General features: G+C 43.4%; 1 protein-coding gene across 5 annotated transcripts in view; it reads left to right on the forward strand.

Moving 5' to 3' along the window:
* GPM6B (glycoprotein M6B) overlaps positions 1-17,689 on the forward strand; it is a 220,040-nt gene that overhangs the window by 119,110 nt on the left and 83,241 nt on the right. For 2 of the 5 annotated variants that reach the window (XM_029604559.1, XM_029604563.1), the window contains exon 1: positions 14,187-14,292. The exons of 1 other annotated variant lie outside the window; for it this stretch is intronic. In XM_029604559.1, the coding sequence (XP_029460419.1) occupies positions 14,202-14,292 (91 nt within the window). In that variant the 5' untranslated portion in view covers positions 14,187-14,201. Of the gene's footprint in view, positions 1-14,186; positions 14,293-16,180; positions 16,356-17,689 lie in introns of those variants that run through there. 2 more of the 5 variants (XM_029604565.1, XM_029604562.1) reach the window with 2 other exon arrangements.

Consider the following 17,689-nt stretch of genomic DNA (forward strand, 5'->3'; position numbering starts at 1 on the left):
TTATGTTGTACTCAAAAAGGCCTTTCAGATGGAAGTAATTTTATCAGAGAAGAATTTGGTAGAGCAAATAGTACTTTCAGGTATCGGAGAAATAGATCTATTGGAGAATTGTGATAAGCTTAAATAACTGCTTTAGATTATTGGCTAGATTAATATCAGAGAAGTATGTTTTCTTCGGGCAATTAGTAATTCTGTCTGATAATGTTGAATTGTAGTTGCACATTTGTCTATCGATAAGATTAATTTTTTCGCCAAGACCTCTTAACATGACGAATTTGCCTGTTTAGAATTCTCAGACCAGCATGCTATCAGGACTGGATAGAGTGGCAGTTAATCTAAAGGACCCACTTTATTACTTAGAATATTATTCCAGTTACTGTATCAATCTGGTAATTTAGAGGTAAATCGTTGAAGTTAGCAGGGAGGTGATCACTCATTAGGAAAAACATCCTAGTCAACATAGATTTCTGGAAAAAGCAATTTCCTTAAATGGAAGATGTCTTACACTAATAATTGAGCGAAATCAAAGAATGGGTCTGTCCAAGGAAAAATATGTGGAAGAATAGAATTATCAAACATCAGGTTACTATCAGAGGGGAAAAAAATGAGGTCCAGGACTTCACCTGCCTCATGGGTGGGGCAGTTAACCCACTGACCGAGGATTAAATCAGACATTAGAGCAAGAAAATTATCAGCAGCCTTGTGTGCGTGAAGGTTAAAATCACTCCGGACAGTTAATTTATGAAAGCTCATAGAAATGCATTGCAATAGGAGGAGCATTAGTAGAATAAAGAGGGTTATAAATTTAACAGAAAAGAAAATGTCGAGGATGAACTAGATTGGACTAGAAGGGGTGCCAGGGTGCTTGAAAGATCCAAGTTAAAAGGTCCTTAATTTGAAGAGTCTTTAAGTCAACCACAACGATCCCTGCCCCCTGAATGCCCTCCCCCTGCATTTGTAGGAGGAGTAACCGGATGGACAGACCCTGGGTAAGGCAATAGAGATCGTCCTCTTTAAGTCAAGTTTTGGTAAGAAATAAAATATGAAATCCGGAAACAAAAATTAGGTCCCTGATTTTTTGGGCACACTTAGTGCTAATTGGTCAACATTAAGTATACCACAGTTGGTAACCTGCGGCAAAATTGGGATAAACAGTAAATTGGTGATCACATTAAGAGGCACAGTAATAAGATTAGTGTGTGTGTGTGTGTGTGTGTAACGAAATGTACCTAGCACAAAATCACCATAGCAACCAAAACCTGAAATCTCTGTATATGAAAGGCTTGTGTTAATAGGTCTTTCATATTGTCATGTTTGTCTGTGGCCACCTGGTGCATCTTTCCCCCTGCGTCGAAGAAGGAATCTCTTCCACCCCCCCCCCCCCCCCCCCCCTCTGATCTCATGGGGTCAACGGCATCCCCAGGAAGTGCAATCACTGCTTCGATGGATTCTAGGAACAGGAGTGGGATAGCTTCAAACATCAATAACGAAACAAAAATCCTGCGATCCTGTTGTGTTTCTCAACATCTGTTCATTGGACAATAGCGCAGTATATACCCATAAGTCCAACTGACTCTAGTGAGATGTTAAATATGCAAAAATCAGGCTGCTTGCCAAACCTCCCAAGAATTTGCAGTGCCTAGAGGTTTGTTCCAAATGCCAAGACAGCAGTTTTCGACTCTGCAGGAGGCCTCAAACTGGGTGACGCAGCAATTTAAACATAGAACCGCAACTAGCTTAGTAAAGTACCATCGGAAATTTCTTATAACTGTTCTACAAACTCTTTTTGGCTTCCTGTCCAGGAGTAAAGACCCTTGTTTCGCCTTGATGAAATACTTTCAGGCGCATGGGAATTTGCAGCGCAAACTTGATTCCTTTCTGGAATAACAGAGTGCAATACGGAGTGAATTTTTTACGAGATGCTAGAACTTTAGCGGGGAAATAATAAGAAGCTTGTTGGTTTCATATCGCACCTCTTGACACTTTCGGTAAGCTGATAGAGGCTCCATTTTATCAGTATAATTGAGAAATGTCACCATTATTTGCCGAGGCTTAGCTGTATTCGGGCCTCCCAATCCCAGGCAGTGCTTATTCTCGACTAGAATCCGCCTCTCTGTTACACTGATGTCTAGGAGACTCAGTAAAGTTGATTCACAGAACTTTTAATAAGGATTCTTAGGTGGTTCTGTCAGTTCGTTTTTTTTGAGGTCATCAAGTTTTTTTTATTTTTTGCTTTCAACATTTGCGATATCCAAATTATCGATAAGGTCCCCACGTTGTGAGACTGTGGTGGAAATGCCTGAAATGGTAGTATCGTAGGCCTCCACTTTCTCTCGTAGCTCATCTAAAGATGACTTGAAGCTTTTGAGGTTGGTCTGTGACTGCTGCAGTAACAGCACAGGTGAGCTATTGCAACGCTTCCAATAAACCCTCAGAGGCACAGCTTGTTTCTGTCACCATCTTGTCCTCAGCTGAGGTTTTATCCACTCCCAATCGCTTAGTTTTTTTCCGCCGTCTCACCATCTTACTTGAAAAACAAGATTTGTCTGTACACTCCCTCTTCTGAAAGCTGGTTTATTTCTATGAATTCGAGCGGTTATATTTTGTTTTAATGGGGGAGAACTGCTGACTCCTAGGGAGAGAGACCTAGGTCCACCTGCTCAGGGTGACGTCCTCACCGGAAGCCCCAGGGTCTTCTGTTTTCAGTTTGGGTTTTTTTCCCCTTGAAATTTCAGTGTTCATTGTAACAAACACAAATAGGAGAACTATAGTGGAAAAATCCTTTTTTTTTTTCCCCTCACTGATCTTATTACATTGTAGAAAGCAATGTAGAAAGCAAAAAATAAAAAAACTTGATGACCTAAAAAAAAACCAACTGACAGAACCACCTAAGAATCCTGGGGTTGCCCGAGTTGATCCAAGGGGGAAGCCTTATTAAAAGTTCTGTGAATCAACTTTACCGAGTCTCCTAGACATCAGTGTAACAGAGAGGCCGATTCTAGTCGAGAATTCGCATCGCCTGGGATTGGGAGGCCCGAATACAGCTAAGCCTCGGCAAATAATGGTGACATTTCTCAATTATACTGATAAAATGGAGCCACCAACAGCTTACCGAAAGTGTCAAGAGGTGTTTGTTATAATAAAAAAACTGATAAATTTCAGGGAAAAATAAAATAAAAACCAAAAACGAAGGTCCCTAAGAAAGATCCAAGTACCAAATGCAATCAGAAACCATGAAATTTGACAGAACAATGTAGAAATATTCCCAATCGGATATTACCAGCCTGATTTAAAAAGAACTTCCAAGCGCCTATCCTTGTTATATCCTGTGAGCTCGAGAAGGAGGCTTTCTTTGGCACAATGCAAGTATTAAGACCATTAGTAGAAAATTTGAGAGGCCGAGACCATATGCAACATATCTGACTTAGGCGTAAGATTCACGCCCGTCCTGGTATGTGCATAACCTAACCCGTTTGGAGAGACTACCCCAGAAGAGAACTAGGAATATTGATCTCAAATAACTAAAGCTTGTCAGTCAGCGTAATAAAGCAGCAGGGAGAGCTGACTATATGATCAGGTACCTAAGTTAAGAGGTATTGGCAGCAGAAAAGGGGATAGTGCCCTGTGATTCAGTTTTAGAGGCCACACCTTTTGCTAAGGACATTGAAAGGACGAAAGCAGTTTAGGCAAAAGCTGCCGAAATATTTCAAGGTCTAATGCAAACCCTACACAGAGGCACAAAAGAATTCAAAATGTATTACCTGGGGGGGGGGGGGGGGAAGGAAGTTAAGGCGGGGGCTATAATAAACATTCAGGTATCTGCCTCTAATGAAAAGGCGGCATTTTCTGTAGAAGGAAAATTGAGGGCAAGGAATCGTGATGGAAAATCAGAGGGCAGGAAAAGTCGGAGGAACTCTTAGGGAATGCTGCTGTACTGAGAAGGTGGCGTTAGCCTGGGATAACCAACCATCAGCTACTAGAGGGAATTTAAACCTGCTCGGGACCAATACAGAGCAGTGGTAAGGGCAGAGAGGGGGTAGATTAGGCAGGGGCTACTAGGCAGATTGGAGTGGGCCAAATGGTTCTTTATCTACTGGGCCAAGTTAACTAGTTGGCTGATTTTTTTTTGCCTGATGAATGTGGTTTGCCCCTGTACAGTGTTGCTGTGCTCCTGTGGAGAACAGTAACAGGGTTGGGTATTAATAGCAGACCATCGTAGGCTGTCGGAGGAAGAGGAGCTGTGTGAGTGCTAAGAGGAAGCAGCACACAGGTTGTTTAGAAGGGATGGCCGAGGAGATGAGGGCCCAGATTCTCTGGGCCTCATCAGGGGAGATGGGCAGTCCAGCTCATAAGTTTTCACTTTTTTTGTTTTGATGTATGTTGTGGTTCTGGTCGGTCCATGCAACAGCACCTCAGTTCAGTTTAGAGCCGGTATTTTTTTTTTTTTTTCCCCCTGGAAAAAAGGTGCCAGTACTCTCATGCAGCTCCTTTTTTATGGGGTTGTGATGGGAAGGGGGGGGGGGGGGGGCACGTGTCTCTTCCAACTGGTCACAAAACCAGTGAAATGACAGCATTGCAAACAATTCACCAGACCCTGGAACCACCAGTGTAGCACAGAACAGAGAAATAATACAAATACTGCACCTTAGTGTGTCACACACAATGTAAAACGACACTCGCCAAATACAGAATAAGTGACTACAAATTTATAAATATGCAAACCAAAACTGAACTGGAAACCTCAAGCACTAGGTTGCAGTGGAGGAGTAGCCTAGTGGTTAGACAGTGGGCTGAGAACCAGGAGACCAGGGTTCAAATCCCACTGTCGCTCCTTGTGATCTTGGGCAGCTCACTTTACCCTCCATTGCCTCAGGTACAAAAACTTAGATTGTGAGCCTCCTGGGGATAGGGAGATACCTACAGTACCTGAATGTAATCCACTTTGAAGCGCTGAAAAAAGTGCGAAAAGCGGAATGTAAATCTAAATCTAAAATGTGCTTTCCCTGCAACACTGGAGAAATAGAAACAGAGATGCATTTCATTTTGTACCGTACAAATACAAAGATATAAAAAGGGTTTGCACAGTCACATTGCCAGAGCGAAGATATCTGAACCACTAAACCAAAAGGAAAAGGGTGTTTTGTTTTTTTTTAACTCCTGTTCTTGTCTGGACATTTTGGACCTTAACGTAACATCCCTTCCCCTCACAACAAGACCCTCCCCCCCTCCCAGGCACAAATGGACAATGATGGGAGCTCGGTGTCTCCAATACATGACTTACCCTCCCATGCACACACAAGAACGATGGAGGTCCGGGGGTCCTAACCGAACTATATTCCTGCCCTTTCCCTCTTCCCCCTCCCCCCACCCCAGGGTTCCTGTTCTCTCTCTCTCTCTCTCTCTCTCTCTCTCTCTCTCTCTCTCTCTCTCTCTCTCTCCCTCCCCCCGTGGTCCTAGCATTACTCCTCTTCTCTTCCCCCCCCCCCCCCACACACATTTCCTACCCAGGGCAACAGTCTCTCTTCCTCAAATCCCATCTCCACTCAGAAGAGACCACACAGGGCAGGGGGCGCAGAGGCCGCACAGGGCACATGTATTGCGTATTTTTTTTTTTTTTTAGACCGCAGGATATTTCAAGAAGGTGGAGGAAGAGTTACGGGTGCTCTAAACTGGCATGTGTGTACCCCCTGACAAACAGTCTTGCTTTAGGATCATAGTTGAAGAAGTGACTTTCAAGAAAAAAAAAACCCAACCCCCATCCATGGCTAAATTGGCAAAAGAATTCAGTAAAAATCTGAAAGATGACAGAGAATGTGAGCACCAGGGTCGCCACTTGGTTAATTCAAAGCCAGCCCAACAAAGTCAAGATTTTTCCTGTATAATAAAACCCGCTTTCTGTTTCTCATTCTCCTATAAGAGGAGTGTGGCACCTCACCCCCCTCGAGCCACTGATTAGCGGCTCGGATAGTTTTCATCAGCAGTAGTAAATTCTCCTCACTCCCCTGGCTAGAGGTTTATGTGTGGAGCAGGTTAAATAGGGAGCAGTTATTTGCTATCTTACAGCCCGATACTGTAAAACCGCGGGAGAGCGGACGAACGCCCGCTCTCCCGGCGCACGCACCGGCCCCTCGCCGGTGCGTGCTATCCAGTATGCAAATTAGGCGACGCGGTGCAAACGAGGGAAAGGAGGCGCTAGGGACACTAGCGCGTCCCTAGCGCCTCCTTTGGCCTGGAGCGGCGGCTGTCAGCAGGTTTGACAGCCGACGCTCAATTTTGCCGGCGTCGGTTCTCGAGCCCGCTGACAGCGACGGGCTCGGAAACCGGACGCCGGCAAAATTGAGCGTCCGGTTTTCGGCCCGACAGCCGCGGGCCAAATTCAAATTTTTATTTATTTTTTACTTTTTTTTACTTTTGGGGACCTCCGACTTAATATCACTATGATATTAAGTCGGCGCCGGAAGAAATTAGCGCCAACCTTTGGGTCGGCGCTAATTTCTTAGAGTAAAATGTGCGGCTTGGCTGCACATTTTACTTACTGGATCCCGCGCGCATACCTAATAGGGCCCTCAACATGCATTTGCATGTTGAGGGCCCTATTAGGTGCCGCGGGTGGGCCGCGTGTTTTCCTCCCCTTACTGAATAAGGGGTAAGGGAAAACACGCGTCCAGAGCAGGCTGACAGTGCGCTCCGACGGAGCACACTTTACTGTATCGAGCTGTTAATTAGTACTAAGACTAGGAGACGCTCCATGAAACTAAGTAGCAGATTAAAAACAAACGTGTTTTTTTGTTTGTTTTTTTTTATTTCTCCCAATTACCAATCTACAATCCCAATCTACCAGAGTTCAAAAAAGGATTAAAAACCTGGCTCTTCAGGCAAGCGTTCCAACTCCCAGAGTGTAACTAGGCACCTTCTCCTGACTTTCAGATCCAACCTTGCAGGGTGTCTCTAACACCTTGTCACTTAATTTCATACCCGTCCTTGCTTATTCGCATGTCTATTTAACATTCAATATTCACCTTTATATTACCGCTTACTGCAGACCATTTACGCTACTAAAGTTCCTTGTAAAAAGGTGAACACACACATACTATTCAATACACGAATAAGTTTATTTGTTATTATGTTTAAATTTGTTAAATATTATTGTTACTTTCAATATTCCCTGAAATAATGTTCAATGGTTGATTAGTTATTGTTCTATGTTCCATGTAAAATAACCCCGGTCTAACCCCCCAGACCAGGGCAACCTTTTCGTTACTTGTAAACCGGATTGATTTGTATTGCATACAGGAATTCCGGTATATAAAAATTAAAAATAAATAAAATAAATAAATAAATTAATGCACAGTTAAATTACGGAGTTCATTGCCGGAGAATGTGTTGAAGGCTAATAGAATGAATTTAGCAAAGGTTTGGACAAGTTTCTGGAAGATGGGTCCATTAACAATTAGCCAGAGTGAGAGATCCAAGTCTGTTACTTTCTGGGGGTGAACAATATGGAATGGACTTTTTTCTATTTTTCTATTTTCTTTTTTCTATTTGCATCTGCTGGGCGCTTCCGAGTGACCTGGACGGAGAAAAAGATGCAGGGCTCGAGATGTTGCCAGTTTTGTGATGGGAGCAAGCAAGTAAGAGTGGTAACAGTGCCAAAATATGCAATCCAACTTACAAATGAAACAGAAATAAGACTTGGAGACCAAAATGTCACCCAAATAGGTTGCTAATATTTTTATAAGGGCTCCAAATACTACAGACTATAGCACATAATTACACCGAAATTCTGATATTTTGCATTCACTAGTAATTGCTGGAGCGCAAGGCTCTGTTACTTATGCAACCTTCTCTTCAGGGATTTCCTGGGGCCAATCTTATTCTCAGTTTCCCTTTTCTCTTTTTTTTTTACACTGTCTGGGTTCTTCCGACAGGGAGAATAAAGCTTCTGAGCCCAAGGCTCACGGGTGTGGGTCTCCCTTAACTCAGAAGAAACAGGCTGGATACGCGGATTGGTGTTAAAAAAAAAAAAAAAAAAAAAAAAAAAAAAGTTTACTGCAACCAAAATACTTGAAAGCTCAATCCACAAAATAAACTCAGAGAGGTAAATATTCAAAACTGAACATTTAAATAGCTAACCTGGAGTTAGATGGCTAGCTTAGATAACTTATGAGTTAGATGGATAACTGGTGAGTTATCCACCTAAATGGCTTTGAATATTGACCTCAGAAAATCTTCATGCAAAAAGAGTAGTCAGGGATGGTAACTTTTAAACTGGTGTGTGGATGTGCATGTTTGGCCTGCACCCAAGGATTTGGCCATTTTATAACAGGTATGTATACGTGCCTGTGTCATAAAACCAGCATGAATGCATGCGCATGTGCACACAATTTTAAGTGGACGCGTGCCTGTATGCACAAATGCTGCTTCTGTTGGACGAGCGGGGGAATTTAAATACACACGCTTCGATGCCATTACCAGTTTCCCAGTTTGCCCACGTAAGGGATAGATCTTCCAAATCCCCCCCCCTAGTTTAAAAAAACACCTTTATCCCCTGTTAGCCCCCACCTATCTAATTTATCTTTGTTTTATCAGTTGCATATCCTCCCTAGCAGAAGTAAAGTTTCACGGCAGGGAATCCTGGCATGCACCTGCGCTCCTAAGTCTGTGCGCGCTCATTTCAAGTCGAAATCCAGGAACGCCCGTGCCACACCCACTCCCTGCCCCCTTTTTGACCTTTCCGTTTGTGCGCGTGGTGGGAGATCCGCGCGTACTTGGGCGGTTTTTAAAATCTGCTCGGTGTGCGCCGGCCCGACGTATTCGCGTATCTCTCGGATTTGGCGTGCGTCGGGCTTTCCAAGTTCACCTTTAAGGTTGCCTTTGCCCCCCAAGATGTTCAGCTGGTACAGTGTCCCACGTCGGTAGGAAACGCTAAGAATTCCACTCCTGAGATTAGGAAGCTCTCAGCAGGGCAGGGATCCCCAGTCTGTATCTGAGGGTAAAAAAAATATATACACACACACGGTACACATGTTACACACACACACACACACAAATAAAACTTCTCAGGCATGAATGGGAAGGTTAAAAGATTCCTCCCAAAAACTAGAACAAACTGTCTTCTCAAAAGAAAAAATCGTTCATCCTTCTTGGGTCATTGCTACACTCTTTTATCTCTATAGAAGAACAAGTCGCACTGCATCCTAACCTCCCAGTCATGGGTGACTTCCCTCCTGGGCAAGTACAGGTGTCCAAAAAAATAAACTTCTCAGGAAAAAAGAGACAACTTCCAAACTCTTCTTTTCTCAGCACCCGTGAGGAGGTTGACAAACTTAGGCCTTTCCCCATTGTGATTCAGGCTGGGGGGGGGGGGCCTGAATTTGGGGACCATTCCTCCAGCTACTCTTCCTTCCACTCCAAAATAAATAAACAAACCACGCCTTCCACGTGCACCACCAGTTTTTATTTGGACAGTTTGGTCAATCCAGATTACCCTAGTGAGGGAATCGGTCAGGGATGGTCTGGAAAGTACTCAAGTCTACCCTCAGTGTATCCTAAGGGCAGTTTGGTCAGTGAGGGATCAGAGCATGAATGCACACAAAGGAGCTAGAGATGGTTCTCAGGAGCTTCAGCAAATAATATGCTTTCCCCAGGTAAGCAGGTTGAATTAGCCATGACTTTGGGAACGTCCTCCGGTCCTCTAGGTGGCGGAGCTTTCTCAAAGCACACATAGCTGTACTCTATGTGGCCGTGTGGGACTATCTCCCATGTGACTTCCATCCTGCTTCAATCTTGTTCTTTCCACGCTGCTGGGTGCACGCAGAGCTCTTTCTCTCTTACTTTATTTTTGTTATTAATTTAGTTACCTTCATTCGCTATTTGGAGGAAGATTCACAATGGATGGTGGAAGCTGAGTCTGTGCTGCTTGTGTCAGACCAGGTGTCGTTGAGTTTGCTCCAGGGCCCAGATAGAACTTCCCCGAGAGTGAGGACAGGGAGGGCCTCTTCGGCAAGGCCCTATGGCAAGCTGGGGATTCTGTTAAGCACCCCATACTGGTTCAGAGTGGAGCATCGTGGAATGTCCATCCACTTGATGCATCCAAGTGCTTTTTCGCCGAACCTGACGTATCTGTGCGCTTCATCGAAGCCGAGGCTTCCACATGCTTCATTGAAGCGATGCATCAGATGCAGCGAGCCATTTGTGTCGAAGCATCTGAGTGACTGGTTGAAGCTGGGGCATCTGCTCACTCGGCGGCGGATATCTTCCCATTTGGGAATCCTGAGCTGCATTCCTCCCTTCGCCAACACAGAGGTGTTGCGACCTGATTTAGGTGCAGGGGAGAGTTGGCAGATGCATCGACGTGCAGTTGATGCTGGAAGTACGCTGACCGGTGGAGTCTTTGCTCCAACATATAGACAAGGCCTAGGAGGCCGGCCAGCAGCTGTACGTGGACTTACCTTGTTAGGCCTCATCTGAGGAGAGCATCACCAGTCGGTGAGATGATTCTAGCACTTCCGAGATAGGCCTCTTCGAGAAACTCTTCCCGTGCGAGCCTGTGTTCAAAACTTTCTTACCGAACATGTCTCTGATCAGGATGACAGATTGGTGAGGCTGTCAGTCCATCTTGCTTGCACGTATGGGGTTGAACCATCCTTTTGCCTAAGAAGGAAGAATGTTTCTCCTGTTGGTCATGTCGATTGAGATTGCCTGACCCTAGGGTGGAGGTTCATGGCATTCTACAACTGCTTCGGATATCAGCGAAGCAGTGTTCGTTGTGACTGGGGCGCCAATGATCCTGTCACAGCGCTGAAGAAGCTGGCCTCGTTATCAGTCACATGGGGCCCAAACCCTTCAACTATATGCATTGACTGACAGCTGTCAGACAATGTGCCAGGGGGAAGTCCGCCCGGGTCTCCCTCAGTTCAGGAAAGAGAGTCAGTGACCGGGCACTTATCCACTGCTTCATCGTTCCTTGAATCTTGCTGCGACAAGGCAGCATTATGAATGAGTCCTCGCCTTTCCTGGGGTTATCTCGGCTCTCCGTCTTACTCGGGCGATAACTGTGCCAACCGTCTCCTGGAGCTGCTTAAGGTAGATGCAGAAGTTGACGTCACACGTTGGATTCCTAATCTGCCCAACCTTACTCTTGACTACTGCGTACACTCTGAGTCTAGCACTACCAATTGGGGAGTCCTTCGAGATGAAGTGCCCGGGCTCCGGATCCTAGTGCATCCTGTCTTGCTCCAGCAAACATAAAGCATTCTGATGCTGCACTGAGACCACCAAGACAGAACAGTTGTGGCATTCATCGCACCTCGAGGGATGCACTCATCATAGACATTCGCGAGCCAAAAATTGACCATTGTCGTATGCCTTTACACATTACACCGCTGCTGATCAGCATGTGGCTGCAAAGGGTAGAGAGGATCGACCCATCCTCTGTCAAGGACAAGTGAGAGACTGTCCGTGACCACGGGTCAGGTTGATCGCGTCATTGGAAACTGGAAGAGACAGTACACTGCCCCCGGGGGATGCTGATGCTCCAACCTTCCAGCTTGGGACTCCTCAACGTCATGGCTAAGTCAGCCTCCTTATCTGCAGGAAAAGAGCAAGCTTGCTTACCATAAACTGTGTTTTCCGTGGATAGCAGGATGAATTAGCCATGTAATTCCCACCCGCCTCCCCAGACTCCTATCTGACTCCATCCCGAGCTTGGATAACAGACTGAGGCAGGATGGGAGTCACATGGGAGATGCTCCCACACGGGCACAGCTCTGTGTGCTTTGAGAAAGCTCAGACACCTAGAGGAGTGGAGGACGTTCCCAAAGCCATGGCTAATTCATCCTGGTTTATGGAAGTTAGCCTGAGTCTCTTCGTTGGCCTGTAGAATTGGACTTGGACCCTTATCCCTTGTTTTGCATACAAAACAATTTTAGAAGAAATGACGGACTGAAACAGATGGACCTTTTGGTTGGACCTAGCATAGCGCCTCTTATGTTCTTGTGTGTTTCTCCACCAAAATATGTTGTCCTGCCTCTGTCTGTTCAAAGGCAATGTAACATTTTTTGGGGGGAATACATCTATTTATCTATCTATATACATATATACACAGTAATGTAAGAACCTGTCAAAAATGATTGCGGGGGTAGAAGACATTTGCACATGTGGGTCACATCCCTGTGACCGAGAAGACCTTTTTCTCAGCCAGGAATAGAAAATGCACATTTTTCACGCTGGGTAAAGGAGTGTGTGCTGTTACACTGCATGCACACCTTTTACTTGTATAGAGGCTGGACCCTGTCACAAGGAACACTTTTTTTTTTTTTTTTTTTTAAATTTATTTAGTATTTAAGGTTGTTTAGGAACAGTTTTTGGTGGGATTGTTTGAATCTTCTGAAAATGTACCATGTGTGTGACTTTTGGAGCATGACATACTGGGGGCGGGGCAGAGGGATATAAAATCACTGCCAGTAAGGGCAAGAAAGCAATTCTGTGCACACCTCTGTAGATTGAGAATACCGCTAAATGCTTCTGCTACCATCGTCTGCTGCCCTTCAGTTACATTTTCTTGCCACAGGGCCGTTTCTTCATGCTTGCCTGGCATTCAGAGAGAGATACAGGGCTGTGCTGCAGTTAGGAATTTGCAAAAGATTCTCCAGTTCAAGTTGATCTTCTAGTCTCTTTGTAAAATGAGCTAATTGTGAGTTTTTTGTTTTTTTTGCCACCCCTACTGATGTGGAAATGTGTGCTCGCAGATGTGGTGATTTATGGGACAGTCTGTAGTTGGTAGGTCAGGCATGGCTTTTCTGATTGTATATAACTCTCTTGAATATAGGCGTAAAAATTAACCAGCAGATCTAGTAGGGGTGGGGATGGGGGAGGGTGATGGTTGTATTTTCATGTTTTACTGATATCTGAGTTACTCGCAGTTGGTAGAAGCCACTAATGAGATTTTTCATGCACATTCTGAATGAAGGACACCGAAAGCCTTTATTACGCTCCATGCCATTAGTTAGTTTGTTCGTGCTGTATATTTTAAACAACAAAATTTTGTTTAACTTCTGAATGCCCTCCTGGGTTTTGTTCATTGTGGCCCGTACAATTATATGCATCAGCTGTATGCTGATTCCCTTGCCTCCCCACCCGAAGTTACTCCTCCCGTAAACTTTTGAATGACATGGGTATCTCTAGGCTGCTTCTGCTGCTGCTTACAAGTGAGGTTATTTTTCTATTGAGCCTCTGTGCATGGTTCAGGGGAATCTGAACACCAAGTAATCCCAGCTGAGGCTCAGAACTCGCCCACTGCTTTCGACCTCTGTTGATCCATGTTGGGTAACCCTAGTTGATGAAAATAAAAAATCTGTGTTAGACTACATCATGCTGAATTTGATTCTGGTAGGTCAAGTTAATCTTCCCGAGATCCAGGTGAAAGCCATTCTTGGATAAGCAATGTATAGCTATTTCCAATGCAGATTTATTTTTCATTATGGTTGAGAAATGTTTTGATTTTATGAGCATCTCTAGTGCTTTAAAGATTAGCCATACTGGTTCCCGTCTCTCTGTGAAAACTAAATACAGTCATAAGTGTAAAGATACACAGTGGTGATTTGTGTTTTACTTTTTAAGAGCCTGGTGTATGGGGTTTTCCCCCCCTTTTGTATCTGTAGAAAACATACTTAATATGTTTGACCCTTGGCATGGATCTCGTCAAATTTGTGGATAGAACATAAACTGGACTCGGGTGGACTACATAGAGAGATAATCAGTGATCTGTCCAAATCACTGGAACCAGTAGTAGACTTTTACAGAAGGATTGTTTGGGTGTGGATCCTTAATTCCAGTTTGGGGAAAATATTAAATTTCTTACTTAATTAAAAAAAAAAACAAAACCAAATACCTTGTTTGGGATAAAAGTCAAAGGAAGACACAAGTTACAAACTCTTACACCCTATGCTCCTATCCTGCTTCCAAAATATCAATTCAATATTGAGCTCTGGGGGTTTTCATTCTATTTTGTTCCAAATAATTTTCCATATTAAATTTTCTTGCATTAGGTTGCTCATTTTAAAATTGTGGCCACACCCCCTCTTTGCCCCATCTCCTCCTCCTCCAGTTGTTTGTGAATCTTTTGGCAGGGTCTGGTTGATGCCAGAATTGGTGTCTGATAAGCAGCATCGCAGCAGAGCCCTGATTTGTGTAGATCTGTAATGGTGGGAGTGACTAATCCGGAAGAGCATGCACGAACTTCCAAAACTTATTTCAGCCTTGGAAATGAAGTAGATACCAGAAAGAACATGGGTATGTTGAAGTTTTTCCCGTTGTAACTGCTCAGTGAATTTATGTAATCAGATTGTGATGGTATTGCCGCTGCTGCTGCTTTACATTGTAGCATTGTCTCTCGATCAAGACGTGAAAGGGATGAGTGAGGTCTGGACTTAAATGCTTGCAACACAAAACATAACAGCTAAAGTGGATCATGTATTGCTTGGCTTCTTGCAAGAATGTAAGCATGTTTTTTTGTTGTTTTTTTAATTTTACAGTAGTTTTGTTCCAGAGGACTTTAATTCAAATACAAGCGCTGGAAGTTGGTGTTTTTTTTTTTTTAATGCTGCTATTGAATTAGCTTGGTTCCACAAAATAACTATCTGTTTCAGAAAAACAAAAAAAAAATAGAAAAAGAAAATGGTCTCTAGTTTCCCATTTTGATGACACCACAAACATTACAAGTGCAGGTGTGGCGTGTTGGGTGTCTTTGTTGAGTTCAGCGGTGGAAATAGATTTGCTTGTTGCTATCTCCTCCTCATGGACAAAAAGAGCTGATGTAGAATTGTTTTGGGGTTTTGTTTTTATTTGTTTTTTTTTGTTTTTGTTTTGCTTTTTAAGGGAAGACCGCCATAACCTTATAAATGAGAAATGTGAATCAAAGGGGGGAGAAAAAATGGAGAAACAAAATATTCATGATCAAGTAGCAAGACTGAACATTAAATTGGAAATGGGTTCTTTGTAGATTGTAGTACAAGATATATAATTGGAGACAAAGTTTCAAGACATCCTAAGTCCCTTTGTCTGATATTCAGATTAGTCTGTATGGCCTCAAAAGCTCACAAGCAACCTCTTTGGATGATTCTTAGCTTGGATCCACCGAAAGCAAAACATTCAGAACGAATAAGGCTAAGGGAGCACTTCCCTTTTTCCAATGGAATTAGCTTACGTTTTAAAGGTGTATTATTACCTTGTGTCCCATAAACGAATTCAAAAGCCAAATCAACATCAAAGGGAAAACAGATTGGCTGCTAAAGTTAGTAGTCTGGGATTAGCAGGTTAAGTTGTCTGTAAAAAAAAAAATAAAAATTAAAACAAGCACGCAAGCTCACATTTCAGTCAAATGGCTATTGTTTTTGTTTTTCTATTTTATTTGGTGCCATGGTTTTGCAAGGCGGCGTGGGATGGATAGGACACATTTGTGTACCGTGCTTTTTTTTTTTTTTTCCGATTTTATTTTCCTTGCTTCGTGTCTTTGAGCAGCCCTCATTTTTCTGCTGCCCGCATAAGCTGGAGGCAGCGTTGGCACATCCTGTTTTCTGTGCTCGGAGAGAGGAGAGGGGGTGCATATGGAATAAATCAGAATGCAAAGCATAATCAGGAGTCCCATGGGAAAGCGAGCCTTGTGATTGTGTGGTGACATGCACTCTCCTTAGAGACCGGGGGGGGGGGGGGGGCAGTTCCATAGCTGAGTCATGGGGGGGGGGGGGGATTGCTTTCATTCTCACACACATCCCCCCCACCCTTGTGATGTCATTCATCAGTTCTTTGGTGTGGGAATTGATTAGCATTCATTGGAAGCCTTTGGTGAAGAAGAGAGGGTGAGAGAGCACAAGGGGGGTGTGAGGGGGGGTTAAGGGGGGAGAAGAGCTGTGCTAGGAACCAGATTTCTTCCCATCCCCAGTAACCCAAAAAGTCCAGGGCATAATCAGCCCACAGAATGGCCATTTTCTAACTGGGATCCTCGGTGACGTATCGCTGAGCTTTTTTTTTTTTTTTTTCCTTTCCCTGGCAGAAATCATTATGGACCAACAAGCAGAGGGAAACTGAAGCTGACAAAGACTTTTTTTTTTTTTGCATCTTGGAAAAAAAAAAAAAAGGGGGCTGTTAGCAGTTACTGTAGAAGGGGGAGAGGAGAACAGAAGCCACTCAATCACCGCAGGCTGTAAATAAGAGGACACGGAGGAAGGGGAAGGCAGCGAGGACGGAGAGGAGAAGAAAGTGTTTGTTTGGGGGAAAGACATTTTTGGTGGATGGCATGAAACCAGCCATGGAAACTGCTGCAGAGGAGACCACAGAACAAAGCCAAGAGAGAAAAGGTTAGCTGGGAGCTGGGAACAATAGCCTGTTTAAAGCTTAAAAAAAGGTTTTAGGCCCTTCTTGGATTTTTTTTTTTTTTTTACATTTTTGGGAGAAAGGTTAGGGGATGAACTAGAATTAGCTTGTGGGCAAGCATCAGCAAATCACTTTTCAGGGAATTTGTCTATGTGTATTCAGAGAGAGATTTTCAAATATAAACTGCACTCTCACTGCGTTCTGTGCTTCACGTAAAAGGATTATTGATAAGATTTATGCATTTTTCCTCAAATGTAGTTTATTACGCTAATGTTTAGTTTGATCAAACCCCCCCCCAAAAAAAAATGAGTAACCCATTAACCCTTTTAGCTAATGTGCTTCATACTTCAAAAAGCCTTTTTTTTTTTTTTCCAGTTTAAATATTTGTAGAAATTATTGCTGCTATTGATGTCTTGCTGGGAGAACAGGAAATGGGTGCCGTCGTGTATTTTTGAAACCCGTAATGATTTGACTTTTGGATGGCGTTGAATCTGCGCATAGCGCTTGTGTGATAAGGAAGTGGTCAGTGCGAAGGAAACTCCATCAGTCTGCATTCGGCAGACGATTGATCCTAAAATTTTATATTTTTTTAGGTCTGCAAGAGTCAATTTTGGCTTTGAAAGAGATTACTATGTTATGTGGAGGGGGGGGGGGGAACTCTTGTTATCCAGCCCTAACAGTGGTGGCAGCGAGAAAATAATCAAAGCTCTCAAAAATATGGTATTGGAGCTATTAATCAGACTGACATTAACTGGCTATTAAGAGGACGGCTTACGTTTTTGTCACAAAGCACTGATATGTAGCAATCAGCTGGGGCAGTGGCAGTATATCATGCAAAGGGAGTTGCATTGTCTTGCGGTCATAGACGATTGCCTGCAGATGCTGTGTGCACACCAATCAAATCAAATCAATAAGTAATGGCATTCTTTTCATTTGGAAATTGGTACCTTTTCTGTCTAAACTGAGATCCAGTAAGTCAAAATAACAGTCAGCTGTGCTTCAGGAGACCATGGTGTATTTCTAGAATTTATTTTTCTTACAGACTTGGATAAGAGTAAAAAGCTAATTAGTATTAGTATCGGCATCCGTAAAAGGCTAATTGGTATTAACTTATTCTATAGTGTCATTTGTTAAATATTGGCATATAAATTTTAAAATTTTTGGTGTCCTGCTACGTATTTGCTATATAAATAATAATAATAAAAAAAAAAATCATTTGGTGTAATAAAGCTGGGAAGTGCATTCCACAAAAGTGAGAGGATTGTCACTATGGAACTATTTTCTCGGCTAAAACATCCTTACTGGTGTAGCTTGTGTA

Source organism: Rhinatrema bivittatum, chromosome 5 (genome assembly GCF_901001135.1).
Source record: "Rhinatrema bivittatum chromosome 5, aRhiBiv1.1, whole genome shotgun sequence".
NCBI classification, from domain to species: domain Eukaryota; kingdom Metazoa; phylum Chordata; class Amphibia; order Gymnophiona; family Rhinatrematidae; genus Rhinatrema; species Rhinatrema bivittatum.